The sequence below is a fragment of the Papaver somniferum genome, chromosome 9, assembly GCF_003573695.1.
Source record: "Papaver somniferum cultivar HN1 chromosome 9, ASM357369v1, whole genome shotgun sequence".
Taxonomy (NCBI): domain Eukaryota; kingdom Viridiplantae; phylum Streptophyta; class Magnoliopsida; order Ranunculales; family Papaveraceae; genus Papaver; species Papaver somniferum.
Window position 1 is genome coordinate 144963638 of NC_039366.1, and position 23376 is coordinate 144987013.

Below are 23376 nucleotides of genomic sequence, written 5' to 3' on the forward strand. Positions count from 1 at the left end.
GTGATGCGTTTATCAGAGACAATATCGTCCATCCTCAGATCGCTACAAACACAGACTTGTAAGGTCTTTAACGTGTTTGCCTGCTCTGATACCATTTGAAAATGCGGGGTTCTAACAACCACACCCAACAATTTGTTTGGCAATCTGAAAGGAATTACTCCAATACACTTTCTTGAACAGTACCAAAGACCAATGTTCAAGTGTCAATCAATGTAAATCAACAACCAAAGGTTGGATATTCTAATTGATTGATCTTAACACACTTTTATCACCATGAAGGAACTATGGTTCTTAAGGAATGACTGCACTTATGGGAATGGGAAATGTGATATAAATGTTACTAAGAAGAGGATAATGAAAGGCATCTCTGACAGTGATACAAGAATGAAAGCATGTATGTGGAATAGTCGATATGACCTGCAAATTCTCAAACTGTTTGGATTGAAGACCAGAAGAGTGAAGATCTTGATAGTCAAGAAGCTTATTTCCATCTTCCAAGTCAGGATAAACTATTACTATGTTGTGATGGTGCTTCAAGAGGAAATCCAAGTATAGATGGCTATGGTATAGTTGGGACAACTTATACATGTGAATTTGTAGTGGCAATTTCAGGAGGGATAGGCATCTCTACAAACTTATATGCAGAGGTGATTGCAATACTAGTTGCAGGAGAATGGGTTGTGCATAATGGGTTTTTAGAACTGATTTTCAGAACTGATTCTCATGCAGTAAAGAAGGCTTTCTACAATAAAAATCTTCCTTGGTTTGCAATAACAAGGTGGGAGAAGATATGTGTTGCAGTGGTGTCATGGAGCTTCACACATAGTTACAGAGAAACTAACTTCTCTGCAGATAGCATGGCTAAGAAGGGAGCTGTTCTTAATAGAGGTGAACAAAGAATCTACACTAGTAAACCTGCATTCTTGGGTTGTATGGAAAGCCCAGATACTGTGTATTTCAGATTTTGTTAACAAAGCCTTAATGGGATTATTTCTGTTTTCTTTAGTTTTTTTTTACTCTTCTTTTATGTAACCTTTTGAACTTCTTGGGCTTTAACAAATTTTTATTGTTAAGAAAAAAAAAAGATTGATCTTAACGCACAACCTGTTATATTTTAATTATATAAAAAAATATGATGCGGAAAATTAATAACACAGACACCAGAATTTTGTTAACGAGGAAACTGCAAATGCATAAAAACCCCGGAACCTAGTTCAGTTTGAACACCACACTGTATTAAGCCGCTACATACACTAGCCTACTACCAATTAACTTCGGACTGGACTGTAGTCGAACCCTAATCAATCTCACACTGATTCAAGGTACAGTTGCGCTCCTTACGTCTCTGATCCTAGCAGGATACTATGTACTTGATTCCCCTAGCTGATCTCACCCAAAACTAAGAGTTGCTACAACCCAAATTCGAAGACTTGATAAACAAATCTGTCTCACACAGAAAAGTCTATATGATTGAATAAATCTGTATCCCACAGAAATACCCAAGAGTTTTTTGTTCCGTCTTTTAATAAATCAAGGTGAACAGGAACCAATTGATAAACCGGACTTATATTCCCAAAGAACATCTTAGTATTATCAATCACCTCACAATAAACTTAATCGACTAGAGAAATAAGTTATTGTGGAATCATAAACGATGAGACGAAGGTGTTTGTGACTACTTTTCTATCTTTCCTATCGGAGATATAAATCTCAAGCCAATTTTATAATTTCACTCAATCACGATAGAAACAACAAGATCAGATCACGCAACTACAAAGAGAATAGTTGGGTCTGGATTCACAATCCCAATAAAGTCTTCAAGTCGTTAACCTACAAGTTCTCGAGAAGAAACCTAAGGTTAAAGGATAATCGACTCTAGTTATGCAACTAGTAACACACATGAGGTGTGGGGATTAGGTTTCCCAGTTGCTAGAGTTCTCCTTTATGTAGTTTTCAAATCAGGGTTTGCAATCCAAGTTACCTTGGTAACAAAGCATTCAATATTCACTGTTAGATGAAAAACCTGATTCAACCAAGCTAATATCTTTCAACCGTTAGATCGAACTTAGCTTGTCACACACAAATGAAATGTACCCTCATTTAGTTAATGTAACCGTACCAAAATGTGTACACCATGTAGGTTCACAAATAGTTAACCGAGGTTAGCCATATGATTACTCTCATATCAACCTTATTCATCTTAACCATAACTATTTCAAATGACTCAAATGAAACTAGTTAAAGAGTTGTTCAATTGCTATATTCTCATGGATTTATACAAGAACACAATTGAAGCAAAATCGTTTTGATTCAGTCGAATCAATACATGAACATTATAGCCACGGTTTGCAAATATTGCATTCCTTATTAATAAATGTTCAAGTTCATGTACACTACCGATTTTAGAAAGTAACCACTTAAGTACGCGTACTTAAGTAACCGGTTTTTTTAGTTTTGTTTTTCAAAACTCAGCAGAAATTCACGGACGTAAACATTCCGCTAGTACGTACGCGTACTTAGGTAACTTAATGAGTTAGTTTTGAAATTCCAACATCAGCAAAAATTCACGGACGTGAAATTCCGTCAGTATGCGTACGGGTACGCATACTTATCCAGTCTCATTCAACCATTTTGTATACACACAAGTATACATACTTTAGGTTCCCGGTTTTGGACTTATACACAAATGTGTGAACACACTCTATGCTTATATCCAAAGAAAGTTACACGATTTTAAACTCTTTATTTCAATCATTGAAACATTCTTCTATAATGACAATAGCCGTTTTCACACACTATTAGTATCAAAGTAATTTTTAAGATATTGAAACATTCCAAGTCTTACACCAAATGATTGTATCACACAAACCATGTAAGATGTTACTCGGAAATTTTATCATGATATAAGATGAACTTGGTCGAAGCGAAAGCTTACCAACACATATTTCAAGAAATATGTAAGCGAGATATACTCAGCTCGAAACCTCAAATGTGTATATTGAAAACTGTATCGTAATACGACTTATGTCTCAATATAGGAGATAGAGTAGAAATAGACTTTCCAAGTGATAGATGAGTTTAAGTCTTCACATACCTTTTGTCGATGAAGTTCCACAAGCTCTCCTTAGTAGTTTTTCGTCTTCAAGTGATAAAAGTCGTGAAGTCTAAGCTCAAGTACACAAACTATGTCCTAGTCTGAGACATCTATAAATAGGCTAGAAATCAAGACTTATAGTTTTGATCACTAACATTGTCAAACATGCTTGAGATAGCAACGCATGCGAGTTCGACCAAGCAGTGCTTTAACAGAGTCTGACTATCTAGTTGATTCTTTTCAAAGTATATTGGAGTTAGTCCATACATATTGCTAAGCGAAATATTGGGTGTGGTTGTTAGACCCCCTCTTTTTCAGATCTATACTGCGATCAAAATCTCAAAGAGTTTGTTCTATTTTCAGTTTATAAAAAACATAATAGATTTAACTTCTGAGCATATATGAAATATCATATTGATTCACGAAAACGTAAAGGCACATATATTTCATAAGACTTTTACATTAATTAAACCAATAATGATTACATACTGCAACTTCATTTTCCAAAAACTCTAGAATTTAAATTAATAAATCTAAAAACATGCAAGATGAAAAACGTTGGAAATAGCTTGTGTATTCACAAATTTTGCTATACCAAACCCTAGTTATCAAAAACAAGAATAAATTCTCACAAGAAGTTTCCTAGAAATTTATCAGGTTTTTGATAGCATGAGCAGAGAATTCCTTGTCATTGTTGAAAAAATCATCGATGAGAGGATCTGTTAGAGCATAGCTCGGTTGAACTCACCAAGCGTTGGTATGTCAAGTTTGGTTGTCATATTTTAGTATCAAAACTAATCTAGAGTCGCTTGATTAAATACTAGAGTTAACTTTGTTTAGGTTAGACTAGAAAGTCTGGGAATGTTAAAACATACAAGTATTACTCCGAAGACCTGAAGAATGAGAAGAAGTAACGACTACAACGACGACATCATCCTTCCACTTGAGTTAGTAATATTGACTTGAACTTGTTTCAATTCCTAATTTATCTTTCAAGTCGTGCTATATTGAAAACATAACATGCGAAGCTTATATATTGTATATTTATACTCTAGTTGAGATACATGATCATAATAGTATGATCATAGTATTAAGGAATTAGACTATGAAGTATAACACTTATCTTTTGAACATCGTAGATATGACATCGACATAATCTTGTATATAGTTTTATATATGATTATGTGTATGGGTATATGGTGAAGATTTCATCATATGAAATAATATTTTACATTTGTTTAAAGAAAGTACATTCATGAACTTGTTTCGTGAATCGAAAAGGAAATCAATAGGTTTATTGGTCCGGCTATTCACTGCATATTCTTTGATGACCAATATGTGTGAGTTGGTACAATCGATCTTAACTATGGTTATGTATCTTGGTATAACCGATCACAACACCAGACTTATGATATGGTATGACCGGTCCTGGTAATTAGTGTAACCGATCCTAAGTAATCACCATGAGATGGTATGATCGATCCTTGTAACTGGTGTGACCGATTATGGTAATTGATGTGATCGATCATAAGTGGTTGTATGACCGATCCTTGTAATTGGTATGACCGATCCTAGTGACTGGTGTAAACGATCAAAAGTAGGTACCATGTATAGGTAGAACCGATCCTAGTAATTGGTATAACCGATCTGAACCCATGTATGTGACTTGGTATGACCGATCACAACTAACCATTGTGACTTGGTATGATCGATCACATAGTAGTCTTGGAAGACTGGTAGAACCAATTCCAAACTTGTTTCGAAGTATGGTAGAAAAAATTTCAAGATGCAAATCCATGTGGATACGGAATAAGGATTTGCAGTGTAAAGTTGTCAACATACTTTGAACACGAGCAATAACTCTTATCATTTATTGTTCAAAGATATTCCTCGGTACTCAAGGTTGTAGATGAGGGATTTTCGACAAAGGCTAAATTCGTAAACTCATAATTATACGAAGCTCTGATTCAGCAATCAGACGTGAGTATCGAGACACGGGTCTCTCATCGAATTCTCAACAGAGAGTACTTTCTCTCAGAGTACAATGTAAATATGTAGTCTCACGACTGAACAACGGCATATCTCATGAATACTGAATACTTTCAGTGATTATTTCTATATAGCATCACGAGATGGACGGCTCCTAGACAGCTTGCTCTGCTAGTATAGAGCGATAACGTCTTCAGGAACAAACAACGAGTTTACCCTGACTATATAAAGGATATGACTTACCGACAAGCTCATATCGAGATAATTAATGCTCCTAGACAGCTTGCTCTGCTAGTATAGAGCCACAAAGTTAATTATTCCTAATTGCTCCTATTCCGTGGTCGAATCCACGACTGGTCCCGTGGAATGGCAATAACAATTGTTCTGATTCTATGATCGAATCCACGACTTGATCTCATATAATAGCAATAACTATATTATCTCATTATTCCGATTTCATGATCGAATCCACAACTTGTCTCATAAATGGTAATAGATAAATCACAACTAATCTGATTCCATGGTCGAATCTACGATCCCATGGAATGGTAATGCTCACTTTATTATTATGAATTCGTAGTCGAATCCTCAGCTGATCCTATGAATTAATAATAAACATCTTATTACTCAGTTTTGTGAATTATTCTCCACTGAATTCCACAATTAGTAATAAATAATCAACAACCGGGCGTCTGAGCTACCTCTAAGAAAGCCCCGATTCAAATGGTGAAGGTGTATTCAACGATGATACACTAACAGTCACCGCACGAACGAGTATTTCAAAAATACAACGAAACGATGAACCTATGCAAAATAAAGAAGAAAATAATAAATAAATAAAATATTGACCAGGGTGCTGGGAGCACGGACACACGACCGACCGACTGTGTCGTGGTCAATCCCACGCCAGTTTTATATTTTAATGCATTTTTATTATTTTCCATGATTTGATGAAAATTCTCTCATTTTATCAAATCTCCTTCGTCTTGAGGAAACTCCTCGGTTTCATGGTACTTCCATAAATTCATAAAAAATAATATAAAATTAAGGAAAGGAGTGTCGGGAGTGACCATTGGCCAACCGACCATGCCCTGGTCCCAACCGGCCCCACACCCACGGTTTCTTATTATTTTATTATTATTATTATTTCTCTAATTTCATGAAAAACTCCTTGATTTCATGGTATTTTTGCACAAATCATCAAATAATAATAAGATAAAATAAATTATGAAAAACTTGTGGGACCGGGCCTTGGCCGGCCGGCCATGCCCTAGCCGGTCCCACACGCCCCTTTGTTTTATTATTTTATTATTAATTTTCCTTGAATTCATCAAATTCCTTGATTTCATGGTATTTCTCTCAAATTAGGAAAAATTCCCTAAATTCATCAAATTTCTCAAAATTCATGATTTTTTCATAAAATCATTATAAAATTAGGAAAACTCGTGGGACCGGGCCCTAGCCGGCCGGCCATGCCTTCCACGGTCCCACACCCCCTTGTTTTACTATTTTAATATGTTTTGCTTCCTTGAACTCATGAAAACTCTTTCAATTCATGGAAACTCCTAAAATTCATCAAATTTCTCAAAATTCATGAATTTTTTCATAAAATCATCAAAATATTATAAAATTAAGGAAAAGGCACCACGAGACCGTGGTCACGACCGGAAAACCATGCCTTGACCACAGCGGTCCCACGCCTCCTCATTCCTTATTTTATATTTATTTTTCATCATCTCATGGTTTTTTCCCCAGTTTCGTCGAAACCCTAATTTTGGCATATTTTCTCGAATGGATGCTCAATTGCACGCCAGAAAATATCAAAATTCTCAGGACTGAGACGGGGACGCCTTGGGGACACGAGCACGCTATCTTGACCGACCAAGATTGGCTCTTTGGCTCACGGAAGCCGGTTCCATCAATTTTCACAGTTTTGACCTAATTTGCACAATTGCTCGTATTAGGTCCAAAACTCTCCCAAACACTTTGGATTTTCATGAAGTGATCGTCAGGCGGTCACGGGACAACCCAGGGCCGATTTCATGACTCCATGGTCGGTCCCTCGCCTCGTCATAATTAATTAGGTTTTCTCACCTAAGGCTCAGACGAGCGTTTTCGAATAAATGATTAAACCAGTATTTAATCATTCTTTCACCAAAAAATCGTCAACTCTTCGGGAGTTCTTCGTATTTGCTCACGTGAGCATATGGACACTACATGGTTGATCCACGGTCCCATGTAATCTCTCCCTCCTCCGACCCATGGTTGAAATTCTGACGAACCATGAATTGATCATCAATTGATCAAATTAGGGTTTCTGAATCCAAGGATCATCATTCCAGATTCTAACCTTAATAATTTTATGACGACCTCATGGTCATTAATTTTATTAATTATGCTCGGTTCAACGACCAGTATTCTAATTAATATTTTTGGTACGCTGCCAATAATCCATCAGATGAGCAACACATGCTCAGACGACCAAATATTCAACAATTCATCACATGAGCAACACTTGCTCAGATGATAAATGTTTGTTCAAACCAAGAACTATTGGTTCAACAATCAATATTCAACAATCCATCGAATGAGTAAGAATTATACCTATATCTCATGACATGTTCAATTCACGAGTTTCAGAACATCATGTTCAACTCAACGACTACATGGACTCATCGTCCCATCAAATCACGAAGTCATCAATTGATTAACAAACCACGAGACGTCAATCGTGTCACTTGGGTGGGATATCACTTAGGGTTTTGGTCTGGCGGTCTACAACACGTGTGTTCAAATACACGATGGAATGTGAGCAAGTCGTGCAATCAGTTGAAGGAATTCACGAGGTAGTGGGTGGAAAATCGACCAAGTCTCCACACGTTGAGCAACTGGTTTCAAACAAGATCTCCACTTCCCCACTCCTTGATTCCATCAACTGTCACACTTCATAGAATCATGTTGTCTACAATTCCAACAATATAAATAAGTCTCTGAATCATGATTGAATCATCATCAACAGTATCATCAATCTCACGTCTCATCGACAACACGAGATCATCAACTCATCAATTGAGCAACTACTCTCAATTGAGAAATTTCAATCACTCAGAGCTTATCGTATTCGGAATTCACACACCCACAATCTTTGATTACCATTGATTCCACACATTTCTCAGCTTCCCTCCTACAGATCAACCCATCCTCTCTTGTGACCAAATTTATTCTGGAACGGTCATTATCTTGATTTAGGCAGGAGTACTACAAATTGATCTCTCGAATATAAAGCACCCCCTTTGCAGCGGTGCATCTGTGTGAGGTTTAACATTTCGCTCGGTTTGAGGAGTCTCCTCCGTATTGTCGTCTCCTCAATTCCTTAAAAACCAGCAAATCGTTTTTCCCCATCTACAGATTGGCGACCACAGTGGGGGATTAATCTCTCAGTTGCAATCTAACAATCTCACAATATGGTTGGTCTTAGGACTAATTCAACTAATTCAGATCAGAATATTTCAAACCGCAACATTCCTCATGTTACACCTGGCGGCATGGAAGGCAGAGGGATCCCGACTTTGGAAGAGTTGGCTCAAATCCTAGAGGTCCATACCAGGAACATGGACCTGATGAAGGAGACGATAAACCACATCCTCGACTTTCTCATCAAATTAACATCCGAGTTAGGTGGTACCTCCCCTCCAGAAGTCTCAACACCGGGGACTGAAGCGTCATCTGACCCTCAAATCAACAGCTTCACCACATACGAGAAGCCGGTGGAACAAGAGGTCACACATTTGATCGAAAATCTATGTGAACTCCTGCACTTCTCCAGGGATCAGCGCACAGACACATTTTCAGCACTCAACCAGATATCATCCAGCGTGCAAATAACGCCACCAACACCATCAGTTGAAGAAGTCTTCCTAGTGCCTGGGTATTCGATCGACAACATCTCTTTTGGAGAAGAAGATCGCATTACGGATGAAGGACACAACCGAGCATTGTATGTCACTGGTTTCATCAAAGGCACCGAATTTAGAAGAGCTCTTGTTGACACCGGTGCTTCTACCAACATTATCACTATGAAGACTCTCAGGATGGCCAGGTTCCCACAAGGTAAAATCGTTCGCTATCCCATCCTAATGACATGATTTGAAGGAAGTCAAAGCCATACATATGGATATGCTTACATAGATTTGAGGGTGGGGCCGATTCGATCGAAAGCTAAGTTTCATGTGATCGAGAAAGAACCTGACTACCATATAATACTGGGACGCCCATGGATCCATGATAACAAGGTGGTTCCTTCAACATACCATCAATGCATGAAGGCCCTGCTCGACAACAAGATCGTTCGCATTCCGGCTTCATCATCTCCTTATGATCCCGTATATGATACTAAGTTCCTTGAATCTCAAAAAGACATCCCGGAACCTCCAAGCAGGATTCACAGTACTCCACTCCCAAGCTGGAAGACTATCGAGAAGGTTGATAACGATCCGTCATCCCCAGCTGCTAAAATGATCAATTCACCTACTACACCGACTAAACGCCATAATGATCAAGTCTCAACTCCAGGGACAAACTTCACGACCGATCGAGACGTAGAAGGGAGAGTCATTTATCGCCGACGGAAAGATTAGCAATTAATCGGGGAGAACGATGAAAAGTCTCCCCACCATGAAGAATCGTGTCATAATGAGCAATCACTTGAAGAAGAAGTCCAAGATGCCCCACGACAACTACAGGACGCACTGACTCTACCACTGACGATCTTGAAACAATCAACATTGGGACTGAAGACGATCCAAGGCCAATCCTGATCAGTTCAGCGCTATCACCAGAGGAGCGGACCGAGCTGGTAAAATTATTGAAAGAATATCAAGATGTCTTCGCCTGGACGTACGAAGAAATGCCGGGTCTGGATGACAAACTCGTCACCCATCACCTGCACATCGTCCCTGGTTCCAAAGCTGTCAAACAACCGCCCAGACAATTTAGACACGAAGTCGAGGAGCAAATCAAGGTCGAAATCCAGAAACTGTTGGCAGCAGGGTTCATCAACCTATTCTTCATCCAACGTGGCTAGCAAATGTGGTACCTGTTAAGAAGAAAAATGGTCAAATCAGATGTTGTGTCGACTTCAGGAACTTGAATAAATGTTGTCCAAAGGATGATTTTCCTCTACCCAACATTGACATGCTCGTCGATGCAACCAGTGGTCACGGTATGTTCTCATTCATGGACGGCTATAGTGGGTACAACCAGATCAAGATGTATGAACATGACGCCAACAAGACTGCGTTCCGTACTCCCATTGGGAATTTTCACTACACTGTGATGCCCTTTGGATTAAAGAATGCTGGTGCCACCTATCAACGAGCCATGACTGCCATATTCCACGACATGATGCACAAGCAAGTAGAAGACTATGTTGATGATGTGGTGGTAAAATCGAAGACTCGAGCATCTCATCTCGAAGTTCTAAGGCAGGTGTTTGAAAGTGCAGAGAATACAAATTAAAAATGAATCCTTTAAAGTGCGCATTCGGAGTTTCTTCCGGAAAATTCTTAGGATTCCTGGTCACGGCTGAAGGGATCAAAGTCGACCCGACAAGGCAAAAGCTATTACCACCATGCCTCCTCCACGTACCGTGAAGGAACTACAGAGCTTTATGGGCAAGGTAAATTATATTCGACGCTTCATTCCTGGATTAGCTCAACTCATTGCTTCGTTCACACCTCTGCTGAAGAAAGGAGCAAGCTTCACCTGGACAGCTGTTCAACAAGAAGCTTTCCATAAAATACAACAGATTATTGTCACCGGCCGTCATGAGGTCTCCAGTGCAGGGACGACCTCTGATTCTTTACACAGCCTCCAGTGACGTCGCCATCGGCGCACTCCTCGCTCAGGAAGACGACGAAGGCGTCGAACGACCGATTTACTACTTCAGCCGCACAATGAGAGATGCTCAACTCCGATATCCAAAGGCCGAAAGGGCATGCCTGGCATTGGTACATGCAATCCAGAAGTTCAGACATTACTTACTATCTAACAGGGTCGTACTCATCTCCAAAGCTGATCCCATAAAGTTCTTGCTATCAAAGCCAGCCTTGATAGGAGACCAGCGAAGTGGCTACTCCAGATGTCAGAATTTGACATAGCTTGCACGCCACCTAAAGCCATCAAAGGTCAAGCAGTCGCAGACTTGCTCGCCGTTTTCCAGGGGAAGACACAACAACACTACATGAAGAAGTGCCCGGCGAATTCCCAGACATCTTGGTCATCAAGGAAGAAACATGGCTTCTATACTTTGATGGATCTGCCACCCCTAGTAGTGACACCGGAGGAGCGGGATAGTGCTGTGTCTCCATCTGGTGAAGTTTTCTCACATTCGTTCAAGTTGGATTTCCACTGCACCAACAACTCAGCGGAATATGAAGCCTTCCTATTAGGATTATCCTTGGCCAAGCAAGCAGGAGCAACACACCTCGAGATAAGGGGAGATTCAAAATTATTGGTCAACCAGATGAATGGAACGTATTCTCTCAAAGAAATCACACTTGCTCCATTCAGAACCGAAGCTCAGCGACTGTTGACCTATTTTGCTGACGCAACGATCGTCCATACTGGACGGACTAACAATAGGCATGCTGATTGCCTAGCAACTCTCGCCTCCAAGCTGCAATTCGAAGGAGCAAAAAACGATCACTGTACAGAGGCGTACATATCTTCAACTTGGCTCACTCAGATCGAAGACATTCCAGCGAACGATTGGCGAGCACCCATCATTCATGAATTGAGCAGCTCTATTTCAGAAGGCCAAGTCAGCCTCAAGGAATTGAAGAACTACTTCTTGCTTCATGGAGGGCTATACTATCGAAACCCTGATGGATCTCTATCACGATGTCTTGGGAGCGACGAAGCGGAAGAACAGCTCAAGCGCATACATGAGGAAGTCTGTGGGCAAACGTTAGTGGTAACACTTTACAGAAAGCTTCAAAGAATGGGGTACTACTGGCCATCCATGGAGACTCAGTCAAGAGCTTTACAAGGATCTTGTCCTGATTGCCAAACACCTCCTCATCACTTGGAGGTTTTGACGGTCCACCACACTGGGGACTGGAGGGAGCCTTACATCAAATACCTCCGGGACAACGAACTACCACTGGAAAAGAAGCAAGCAGTCAAACTCATTCAGAAAGCTAAGAGATTGTCTATCTCGATGGGATCTTATACCGCAAAAGCTTTGGTGGAAATTTACTGAGGTGCTTAGCCGAACATGAAATCCCTACAATCCTGAAGGAAGTACATGATGGAGAACATCAAGGAAAGAGGAAACTATTTCTTCAAATTCATGAGAAATATTATTGGCCAACCATGGAAGATGATGCAGCCGCACACGTTCAGAGGTGTCACCAATGCCAAACCCATGGTAATCTCATCCACACTCCTTGTCTCCCATTGAATTCTGTGAATAGTCCGTGGCCTTTCTACAGCTGGGGACTAGATATCATTGGGAAGATCAATCCAGCATCTTCAAAACAACATGAATACATCATCACTGCGACAGAGTACTTCACCAAGTGGGTCGAAGCTATTCCTCTTCGAAGCACCACTGGAGTTACGATTGCCGCCTTCATCAAAGAGCACATAATATGCAGATTCGGAGTTCCTAAGCATATCATCACAGATAACGGAACTCCTTTTGCCAATCAAGATGTTGAGAAGCTGCTCAATAAATATGGGATCAAACAAATCTTCTCCACGCCTTACTATCCACAAGGAAATGGTCAAGCAGAAAGTACCAACAAGACTTTGGTCAGGATTATCAGTCGGACGATTCATGACAATCCTCGATCATGGCATGAGCAATTACCCATGGCTCTATGGGCTTACAGAACTGCACCAAGGAGCTCGATACTTCGCCATATTCCCTTGGCCGACGCCATACTTCCAGCAGAAATCAAAGTTCCCTCAGCCAGGATTGCAGCATCCAGTGGTGTACAATGGGATGAGGCCGAAATCTCCAGATCAAGAATCGCTGAGCTAGATATGCTGGAATCAAGGAGAACCAAGGTGGAAAAATATGTGGAAGCTTACAAACAGAGGATCTCCAGAGCCTACAACAAAATGGTAAGACCTCGAACATTTCAAGTAGGAGATTTGGTATTAAAGACGGCAAAGCACATTCAACAAGACATGTCGCTCCTAAGTTCTCTCCTAAATGGGAAGGGCCATATGTTGTTATCAAAGCAGTGTCTAGCGGATACTACAAAATTTTAGCAATCAATGAGGAAGGAAGGAAACATCATCAATGGCAAATGGCTCAAAGCTTATTATGCCTGATCCATGAAACAAACTACCTCTTCATCATTTCAAGCATTTTCAAAAATGTAATTTCATTCCTCCAAAGAGCATGCGAATGCTCCTTTGTTCATTAAACATTTCATAAATGAGCAAAATTCGTTCATACCATGATCAACTGTTTCACCTAACTAGAAACTCAGATTTACTCAAAAAACAACAACCACAAATGCTCACTCAGAGCAAACCATCCAGCAACGGATAATCCCTGTAAGAAGCCTCGTCAAGCTTCTTCTGAAAAATCTTGGTCTTTGCCTTCAAGTCTTCGACCGCTTTCTCAACCCTTGCTGACTCCAGAGCCAGTATCCTCTCCTCATCCAGTAAAGCTGCATTCATGGAAATTGCATCAGCCTCTGCCTTATGAACCTTGATTATCTCAAGACGACGACGGAGCCAGCTTACATTGAATCGCAATATCTCACAATTCGAGATCATTTCATCCCATTGGTGCAGTTCATGGTTTTTGACGTCTCGCAAGTGCATCTGATTCATTTCCTCGATGATCGGAAAACCCCGCTACCGTGGTTAAAAGGGTTGGAAGAAAACCTTTCCACACTTCTGTGGTAAATGTGACCATACTTCTTCCAGATCTTGGTGTACAGAGATGACATTTGGGAATCACGAATCCGCCGACCATTTCATTGTCTGGGAAGGTATTAATCAATGGGGCTTCGAATAAAAGTCCAGCGGTTGGGTATTCACGAGCATGGACACCGTCTCCGGTCTCCACGGATCCTACAGAATCTTCACATGCCTGGTTACTGCTTTCCTCAACCTCAACCACGGTCACGGACTTTCCACTCTTTCTTCGTCTAGCATCGACGACACGGACATCCGCCTACGATGAAACGAAGGAGTGTTAATCCCGGGACTCAGTACAATCTCAAGAGTCATAGGTTTACTTACAGACGATCCAGCTTCAGCACGAGCCGATCCATACCGGGCAGGAGCTCTAACAGTCCGCTTAGGCCTTGCATTATGAGGAGTAGCATTCTTCTTACAGTCCTACGACAAATCATTCTCTTGTGATCAACAATCTCGATTGAACAGAGACAAGAAAGGAGAAGAAGAAGAAGTGTACAACTTACTGAGATAGACGTTGCTATTTCACGCTTCGACTGAAGATCATCTTGAGAAGAAATGCTATTGCTCGACATGACGGCAAGAGGGTAGGATCAAAACTTCTCTGCACGATGAAACTGACTCAGGAATGGAAGAAATATTTGCGTGGATCATAGATTTGGAGTCTTGAAGATATATATATGGCGATAGTCATAAGTCAACTCAGTTACGAGTTTCACTGAAACCCTAGGCTTCAAAGATCGATACCGAAGACGCGGAGGAAAATAACACACTGGGGACTGAACATCACGGGTCAAAGGATAGGCCACGCGGCCTTGTACACGTCATGAATTCTCAGCCGTGTTATGTTACTTCTCATGAAAATCGACAAGTCATGATGAATTTGGATATATGGACATTGGTCCATGTCATGGATTAGAAGAAATCGACGTTAACAAAATGTTCATCATTCAGAAGAAAAGTCTAATTGAAGTAAAGTCTTTAAACAGTCAAAAGAAAGATATCCACTATGAAGACTAAAAAGGGAATGCTCTACCATCTACAAGAAGATGGAAGTAAAACTACTCGTCGGACTCATCCGAATTGTCAGCTTCATCGTCACTGTCCTTCTCGGAATCATCTTCTTCAGAGTCACTGTCAGGATCATTGGTGAAGTCCGGTGGACGGAAGATAACATCATCATCTGAATCCGATTATCTTCTGCTGCAGCTTCAGCTTCAATTTTCTTCATCGTCCTCTGATGCTCTCTTTCATATCGATCAGGCTTAATGTAACGCTCGGATGGTTCCCATGTGATCTCTCCTTCAGAAGCATCAGCATCAGAATCAGAAGGCACCCCATCCAAGAATTGACGCTTCTCCTCAACCCTCTGTCTCTTACGCCGGGTGCGATCTTTTTCACGTTGACGGGCATCCTCCTTTTTGTCTTCAGCTCTTTTCTTTTCGAGTTCAGCAAAAGAGACTCTTCGCTCACCCAAAGGAACATTAGGCTTCGCCCCTTCCTGGGTAACCCTAGCCTTGATTTCGCTACAGGAGCGTCGGAATCCTCATCAGAAGAGCCAGAGGAAGAAGAGGAATACCAGTAATCGTAATTGTTGTTATTGTTGGTCGACATTTTCTGGAACCGGAAGATCAAAGATTACTACTATGTAAACAAACCAACATAATCTTAACTCTTACCTTTTATACTTCCACTAAAATAGTGATAGTAATGCTAGAGTTAACACCTCAAAATCGTTCGTCTCTTCGAAAACTGCAAAAACGAACGAAACTTTATTAATTTCGAAACTGATTTTTCATAAAATCACGGACACAATTTTCATAATGTGAACATTCACACAACTGACCTATGAAGTTATAACAATAAAATATTTCATCATAAATATATTGTCTATCTTCGAAGGTTCCTCAAAACCCACGTTTTGATTTTTCAAAAAACAGCAATTAATGCAACTTGCATACATAAATTCTCAAGGATTTTATCTAATGAAAACAAACTCATGCAAATAAAATATACCATCATATTTTGCACAATATATGTCACGGCTACATATATATAATTATTTTTCCTTCGTATCGTCGTTATTTGTCTTTAAAACGAAGGTTTATTTCAAAAAATATTGTGAAAGCTCACATCTCATACATATGATAAAGTTTTGTATTTACATGAAAGCTCATAAGCAAAATTTTATCACTGGACACAAGTTCATCATACATATTTTCCTTCGTGTCATCGTTATTTGTCTTTAAAACGAAGGATTATTCCGATTTCATGAAAATTCACTTCTTTTATGATAAACCTTGGTACACATGAAAGCTCATAAACTAAGTTTTATCACTGAACCTAGGTTCATATAAAAAAAATCTCTCCTAAATCAGGGATTATAGTTAGTTTTCAAAACTAACGATCGAACGAACATACGTTTTCAAAAACGAGGGTTTTTCATAAAACTCACACTAATATACACACATGTATATAACTTCATCATGATCAAACATGAACAACTCATCAATACATCAAAAAAAAAATCCGCTACCTGGTCGCGCCGGGAATTGGCCGGCGGGACGGACGGCGGGCGGTGGCGCCGGCGAATTTCCTCTGCTGCTGCGTGAAGGTGGGAGAGGTGATGAGCTGTGGTGGGAAAAAAAAGAAAAGGATTAATTCCTTTTATATCAATTTTATTTCCAAAACCTAATTTTCTAAGGATTTTCTTATTGGGCCCGACCCGCCAATCCTAACCGAGCACGGACTCGTCGTCCAAACCAGCGGTTCAACACCAATTTATGTTCATCAAAAGACGCTCCAATCATGACATTGAATCCTTCATCAAGTCGTGGTTTTCTCATGCTCTTTAAATCCGGTAACATCTCAACTTACGACTAAGTTCAATTACTGGTATTATTATTTATGGCCGGAAAATCACCATTTAATGCTGACTGAGGAACACAACTTTCCTCAGTAAGCAGGGGACTTAATGTAGATGGTGGATTTTCGACAAAGGCTAAATTCGTAAACTCATAATTATACGAAGCTCTGATTCAGCAATCAGACGTGAGTATCGAGACACGTGTCTCTCATCGAATTCTCAACAGAGAGTACTTTCTCTCAGAGTACAATGTAGATATGTAGTCTCACGACTGGACAACGGCACATCTCATGAATACTGAATACTTTCAGTGATTATTTCTATATAGCATTACGAGATGGACGGCTCCTAGACAGCTTGCTCTGCTAGTATAGAGCGATAACGTCTTCAGGAACAAACAACGAGTTTACCCTGACTATATAAAGGATATGACTTACTGACAAGCTCATATCGGGATAATTAATGCTCCTAGACAGCTTGCTCTGCTAGTATAGAGCCACAAAGTTAATTATTCCTAATTGCTCATATTCCGTGGTCGAATCCACGACTAGTCCCGTGGAATGGCAATAACAATTGTTCTGATTCTATGATCGAATCCATGGATTGATATGATAGAATAGCAATAAAAATATTATCCCATTATTCTGATTTCATGATCGAATCCACAACTGGTCTCATAAATGGTAATAGAATAAAATAAATTATGAAAAACTTGTGGGACCAAGCCTTGGCCGTCCGGCCATGCCCTAGCCGGTCCCACACGCCCCTTTGTTTTATTATTTTATTTCCTTGAATTCATCAAATTCCTTGATTTCATGGTATTTCTCTCAAATTAGCAAAAATTCCCTAAATTCATCAAAATTTTCAAAATTCATGAATTTTTCATAAAATCATTATAAAATTAGGGAAACTCATGGGACCGGGCCCTAGCCGGCCGGCCATGCCTTCCACGGTCCCACACGCCCTTGTTTTATTATTTTAATATCTTTTGCTTCCTTGAACTCATGAAAACTTCTTCAATTCATGGAAACTCCTAAAATTCATCAAATTTCTCAAAATTCATGAATTTTTTCATAAAATCATCAAAATATTATAAAATTAAGGAAAAGGCACCACGGGACCGTGGTCACGACCGGTCGACCATTCCTTGACCATGGCGGTCCCATGCCTCCTCATTTTTTTTTTATAATTATTTTTCATCATCTCATGGTGTTTTCCTCAGTTTCGTCGAAACCCTAATTTTGGCATATTTTCTCGAATGGATGCTCAATTGCACGCCAGAAAATATCAAAATTCTCAGGACTGAGACGCGGACGCCTTGGGGACACGAGCACGCTATCTTGACCGACCAAGATTGGCTCTTTGGCTCACGGAAGCCGGTTCCATCAATTTTCACAGTTTTGACCTAATTTGCACAATTGCTCGTATTAGGTCCAAAACTCTCCCAAACACTTTGGATTTTCATGAAGTGATCGTCAGGCGGTCACGGGACAACCCAGGGCCGGTTTCATGACTCCATGGTCGGTCCCTCGCCTCGTCATAATTAATTAGGTTTTCTCACCTAAGGCTCAGACGAGCGTTTTCGAATAAATGATTAAACCAGTATTTAATCATTCTTTCACCAAAAAATCGTCAACTCTTCGGGAGTTCTTCGTATTTGCTCACGTGAGCATATGGACACTACATGGTTGATCCACGGTCCCATGTAATCTCTCCCTACTCCGTCACATGGTTGAAATTCTGACGAACCATGAATTGATCATCAATTGATCAAATTAGGGTTTCTGAATCCAAGGATCATCATTCCAGATTCTAACCTTAATAATTTTATGACGACCTCATGGTCATTAATTTTATTAATTATGCTCGGTTCAACAACCAGTATTCTAATTAATATTTTTGGTACGCTGCCAATAATCCATCAGATGAGCAACACATGCTTAGACGACCAAATATTCAACAATTCATCACATGAGCAACACTTGCTCAGATGATAAATATTTGTTCAAACCAAGGAATATTGGTTCAACAATCAATATTCAACGATCCATCGAATGCGCAATACTTGCTCATTTCATCGTAAGAACTATACCTCTGTCTCATGACATGTTCAATTCACGAGTTTCAGAACATCGTGTTCAACTCAACGACTACATGGACTCATCGTCCCATCAAATCACGAAGTCATCAATTGACTAACAAACCACGAGACGTCAATCGTATCACTTGGGGGGGATATCACTTAGGGTTTTGGTCTGGCGGTCCACAGCACGTGTGTTCAAACACACGATGGAATGTGAGCAAGTTGTGCAATCAGTTGAAGGAATTCACGAGGTAGTGGGTGGAAAATCGACCAAGTCTCCACACGTTGAGCAACTGGTTTCAAACACGATCTCCACTTCCCCACTCCTTGATTCCATCAACCGTCACACTTCATGGAATCATGGTGTCTACAATTCCAGCAATATAAATAAGTCTCTGAATCATGATTGAATCATCATCAACAGTATCATTAATCTCACGTCTCATCGACAACACGAGATCATCAACTCATCAATTGAGCAACTACTCTCAATTGAGAAATTTCAATCACTTAGAGCTTATCATATTCGGAATTCACACACCCACAATCTTTGATTACCATTGATTCCACACATTTCTCAGCTTCCCTCCTACAGATCAACCCATCCTCTCTTGTGGCCGAATTTACTCTGGAACGCTCATTGTCTTAATTTAGGCCGGAGTACTATAGATTGATCTCTCGAATCTAAAGCACCCCCTTTGCAGCGGTGCATCTGTGTGAGGTTTAACATTTCGCTCGGTTCGAGGAGTCTCCTCCGTACGGTCGTCTCCTCAATTCCTTAAAAACTAGCAAATCGTTTTTCCCCATCTACAAAGGTGATCCTATGCAGAAATAAATTATGAATCTTTTAATTAAGGTTTTTGGTTTTATATGCTTTAATTACCAGCAATTAATGCACTGCTCTGGAGAATAAAAATTAATAATGTGCATTTACTAATTGGAGATTTTATGTGAGAGATTTAGGAAATATTGGACCAACATTTATTGGAATTAGGAAAATCGAATTTTGGGCGTTCATTGCATATCTTGAGAATATTTACGGCTTTGGAAATTACTTGGTGTCCAAACATCCTTGGTCAATAAATACCTAAGTTTGCATTTCTAGCAAATTATCATAAGAGCCAAGCGAACTTCATTTCTTGTTGTTTTTGGTGAAGCCGTCTATTCGGAGAGGAAAGTATCCTAATTAGGTGAAATCTCTTACGACTACTCGTTTAAAGACTTATGTGGGATCAAGAAGCTCTACGAGTACCGTTGGTGGGAAACTAGATAATTGTGAAAAAGCGGGCCTCTAACAACCTCACCCAATATTTCGCTAAGCAATCTGTATGGACTAACTCCAATATAATTTCAAGAGAATAAACTAGACAGTCATACTCAATCTTAGGAAAAGTATATCAAAGAGTTATATCTCAATCTCTCAATTCAATCCGCAATCAAACAAATAATTTGCGAGCCCGATTGAATATAAGAGAGATAACTTGAACGGTACCAAAGACCAATGTTCAAGGATCAATCAATTTCAATCAACAACCGAAGGTTGGATTTACCAATTGATTGATTCAACGCACAACCTGTGATATTTCAATTGTATAACAAAATATAATGCGGAAAAGAAATAACACAGACACCAGAAGTTTTGTTAACGAGGAAACCGCAAATGCAGAAAAACCCGGGACCTAGTCCAGATTGAACACCAAACTGTATTAAGCCTCTACAGACACTAGCCTACTACAAACTAACTTCGGTCTGGACTGTATTTGAACCCCAATCAATCTCACACTGATTCAAGGTACAGTTGCGTTCCTTACGTCTCTGATCCCAGCAAGATACTACGAACTTGATTCCCTTAGCTGATCTCACCCACAACTAAGAGTTGCTATGACCCAAAGTCAAAGACTTGATAAATAAATTTGTCTCACACAGAAAAGTCTATAGAAATAGATAAATCTGTCTCCCACAGAAATAACTACGGGTTTTGTTCCGTCTTTTGATAAATCAAGGTGAACAGAAACCAATTGATATACCGGCCTTATATTCCCGAAGAACAACCTAGAAATATCAATCACCTCACAATAATCTTAATCGACTAGCGAAACAAGATATTGTGGAATCACAAACGATGAGACGAAGGTGTTTGTGACTACTTTTCTATCTTTCCTATCGGAGATATAAATCTCAATCCAATCTTATGATTGCACTCAATCACGATAGAAACAGCAAGATCAGATCACACAACTACAGAGAAAATAGTTGGGTCTGGCTTCACAATCCCAATGAAGTCTTCAAGTCGTTAACCTACAGGGTTTCGTGAAAAACCTAAGGTTAAAGGAGAATCGACTCTAGTTTATGCAACTAGTATCACATAGGAGGTGTGGGGATTAGGTTTCCCAGTTGCTAGAGTTGTTCTTTGTATAGTCTCCAAATCAGGGTTGCAATCTAAGTTACTTTGGTAACAAAGCATTCAATATTCTCCGATGGATGAAAACATGATTAGATTCAAGCTAATATCTTTCAACCGTTAGATCGAACTTAGATTGTTATACACAAATGAAATGTAACTTCATTTAGGTTTGGGTAACCGTCCCTAAACGTGTATACTTAGTTGGTTCAACAATAGTTAACCAATGGTTAGCCATATGAGCACTTTCATATCAACCTTATTCATCTTCACCATAACTAGTTCAAATGACTCAAATGAACTAGTTAGAGAGTTTTTAAATTGCTTAGATCTCATAGAAGTATACAAGACACAATCGAAGAAAAATCGGTTTTGATTCACTCGAATTGATTCATGAACATTATAGCCACGGTTTGCAAAGATTGCATTCCTTATTATATAAATGTTTTAGTTCATTAACAAACCGATTTTAGAAAGTAACCTACCTAAGTATGCAAACGGGTACGCGTACTTAAGTAACCGGATTGAGTTTGTTTTTACTTTCAAACTCCAGGAGAAATTCACGGACGTGAAATTTCCGCCAGTATGCATACGGGTACGCATACTTACCCGGATTTCCAACAACCGCCAGTACGCGTACGGGTACGCATATTTTGGTTTCCCGGTTTTGGACTTTTACACAAGTGTGAGAACACACTATGTTTATATCCAAAGATGGTTACATGTTTTAAACTCTCATTTCAGTCATTGAAACTTTCTTAGAGGATGTTATATAGGTGTTATTCACAAATTATTTTTCATCAAAGCGACTTTCAAGTTATTGAAATAATCAACATGACTTTCGTCACGAGTAAATATGAACTTGGCCAAAGCGAAAGCTTACCAACACATATTTTGAGAAATAGATAAGCGAGATAAACTCGGCTCGAAATAGCAAATGTGTATAATCGAAGTCTATATAGCAATACGACTTTTGTCTCAAGATATGAGATAAAATAGATAGACTTTTGAGTGATAGACAAGTTCAAGTCTCAACATACCTTTTTGTCGATGAAGTTCCACAAGTTCCTTGAGTAGTTCTTCGTCTTTGCATGATGAACGCCATGGAGTCTAGAGCTCAACTACACTTACTATCCTAGTCCGAGACTTAGCTATAAGTAGACTAGAAATCAAGACTTATAGTTTTGGCAACTAAACTTGACAAACAAGCTTGAGATGGCAACGATTGCGAGTTCGACCGAGAAATGCTCTAACAATCTCCCCCTTTGCAAATTTTAGTGACAAAACTATCAATACATATGAAATACAAAATAAATAAACTTTGTAGATTCTCATCCAAATGCTTGATCTTCTTGGTTCTTCAACATTACTCGAAATCTTCGTCACTTCCAAGTACTCCAATGATTCCAAAGGTATTAAATTCAGCATCATCGTTGTTGAAGTCCGCAACCATAACAATGAGAAAACAATAGCTCTCATCATTGTTATACATGTGATAATATTATTACACAACATCAAAGTTCAATTGTATTACAACTTTGACAACAATACTATGGTGATATATATCACTCCCCCTAGTCAATACTTCATCTCTCATGAAAACCACTCCCCCTTACATATTGATCCGAAAATCATATGTATTTGTAGTGTGAACTACACATTAATTCTCCCCCTTTTTGTTAATAAAATTGGCAAAGGAACGAAAATTAGTGGGATCCTAATGAAATTTCCATAGAGACACTTCATGACCAAAAGAAAAGCACATGTCAACTTTTTTGGATACAATCATATAGCCGAAAATAAATGCATTCACCAAGGAGTTTATAAAGATACAAGATAACCCCTATAATATTCCACAGCCGCACTCCCCACAAAGATTTGGCAATTAAGCACAAGTTCAATTAAGAACTCTCCCCCATAAAATGTCATTCCCGAAAGAACAACAAGAGCGTCCTTACTTTCACAAGAAAAGAACAATTTCTTTGGACATTATCAAATCA

General features: G+C 39.4%; 1 protein-coding gene across 1 annotated transcript; it reads left to right on the forward strand.

Annotated features, from left to right (window-relative positions):
- Positions 1 to 273: 273 nt before the first annotated feature.
- Positions 274 to 971, forward strand: LOC113312675. The gene is made up of 2 exons (XM_026561410.1): positions 274 to 394; positions 448 to 971. The coding sequence occupies exons 1-2, from the start codon at positions 274 to 276 to the stop codon at positions 969 to 971; spliced, it is 645 nt and encodes a 214-aa protein (XP_026417195.1).
- Positions 972 to 23376: the final 22405 nt, after the last annotated feature.